Genomic DNA, 852 nt, shown 5'->3' on the forward strand with positions numbered 1-852 from the left:
CTCGTAGTCCGAGGCCAGGGCACGGCGAGCCGAACCTCCGCAGCCACCGCCAAGTTTGGCCGCGCCGCCGGGGCTGCTGTCGCCCGCACCATGTCCGCGGCCGCCTACATGGACTTCGTGGCTGCCCAGTGTCTGGTTTCCATTTCGAACCGCGCTGCGGTGCCGGAGCATGGGGGCGCTCCGGACGCCGAGCGGCTGCGACTACCTGAGCGCGAGGTGACCAAGGAACATGGTGACCCGGGGGATACCTGGAAGGATTACTGCACGCTGGTCACCATCGCCAAGAGCTTGTTGGACCTGAACAAGTACCGACCCATCCAGACCCCCTCGGTGTGCAGCGACAGCCTGGAGAGTCCGGATGAGGATATGGGATCCGACAGCGACGTGACCACCGAATCTGGGTCGAGTCCTTCCCACAGCCCGGAGGAGAGACAGGATCCTGGCAGCGCGCCCAGCCCGCTCTCCCTCCTCCACCCTGGAGTGGCTGCGAAGGGGAAACACGCCTCCGAAAAGAGGCACAAGTGCCCCTACAGTGGCTGTGGGAAAGTCTATGGAAAATCCTCCCATCTCAAAGCCCATTACAGAGTGCATACAGGTTAGCGGCGTCTCCCTCTCCAACCCAACTCTGGGGTTAGTTAACCTTTGGCCAGGCAGTCTTCCTGGGCGTTGAGGATTCCATATGCGGCCGAAAGGGTGCAAAATTTTGGATGATTCTTTAAAATGATTGAACCTGGTAGAGACGGAGAGCTCACTCTCTTTAATCGTCCCCAGCCTCTAGAAGCCATGGAGAGCCTTAACTTGGGGGACAGAGCGAGTGCTGAGTGCTAGCCCCTGTGTGTGGCTTCGTGGGGA

The 852-nt window shown here is 60.4% G+C and overlaps 1 protein-coding gene across 1 annotated transcript in view; it reads left to right on the forward strand.

The window, feature by feature from the left end:
• Positions 1–6: 6 nt before the first annotated feature.
• The window catches only part of KLF9 (Kruppel-like factor 9), a 24,271-nt gene continuing 23,425 nt past the window's right edge, over positions 7–852 (forward strand). Inside the window, exon 1 of the mRNA XM_010860635.1 lies at positions 7–595. Coding sequence (XP_010858937.1) covers positions 91–595 — 505 coding nt within the window. The 5' untranslated portion in view covers positions 7–90. The remainder of the gene's footprint in view (positions 596–852) is intronic.

This window comes from Bison bison, unplaced genomic scaffold (assembly GCF_000754665.1).
Source record: "Bison bison bison isolate TAMUID 2011002044 unplaced genomic scaffold, Bison_UMD1.0 scf7180017864469, whole genome shotgun sequence".
Classification (NCBI taxonomy): Eukaryota; Metazoa; Chordata; class Mammalia; order Artiodactyla; family Bovidae; genus Bison; species Bison bison.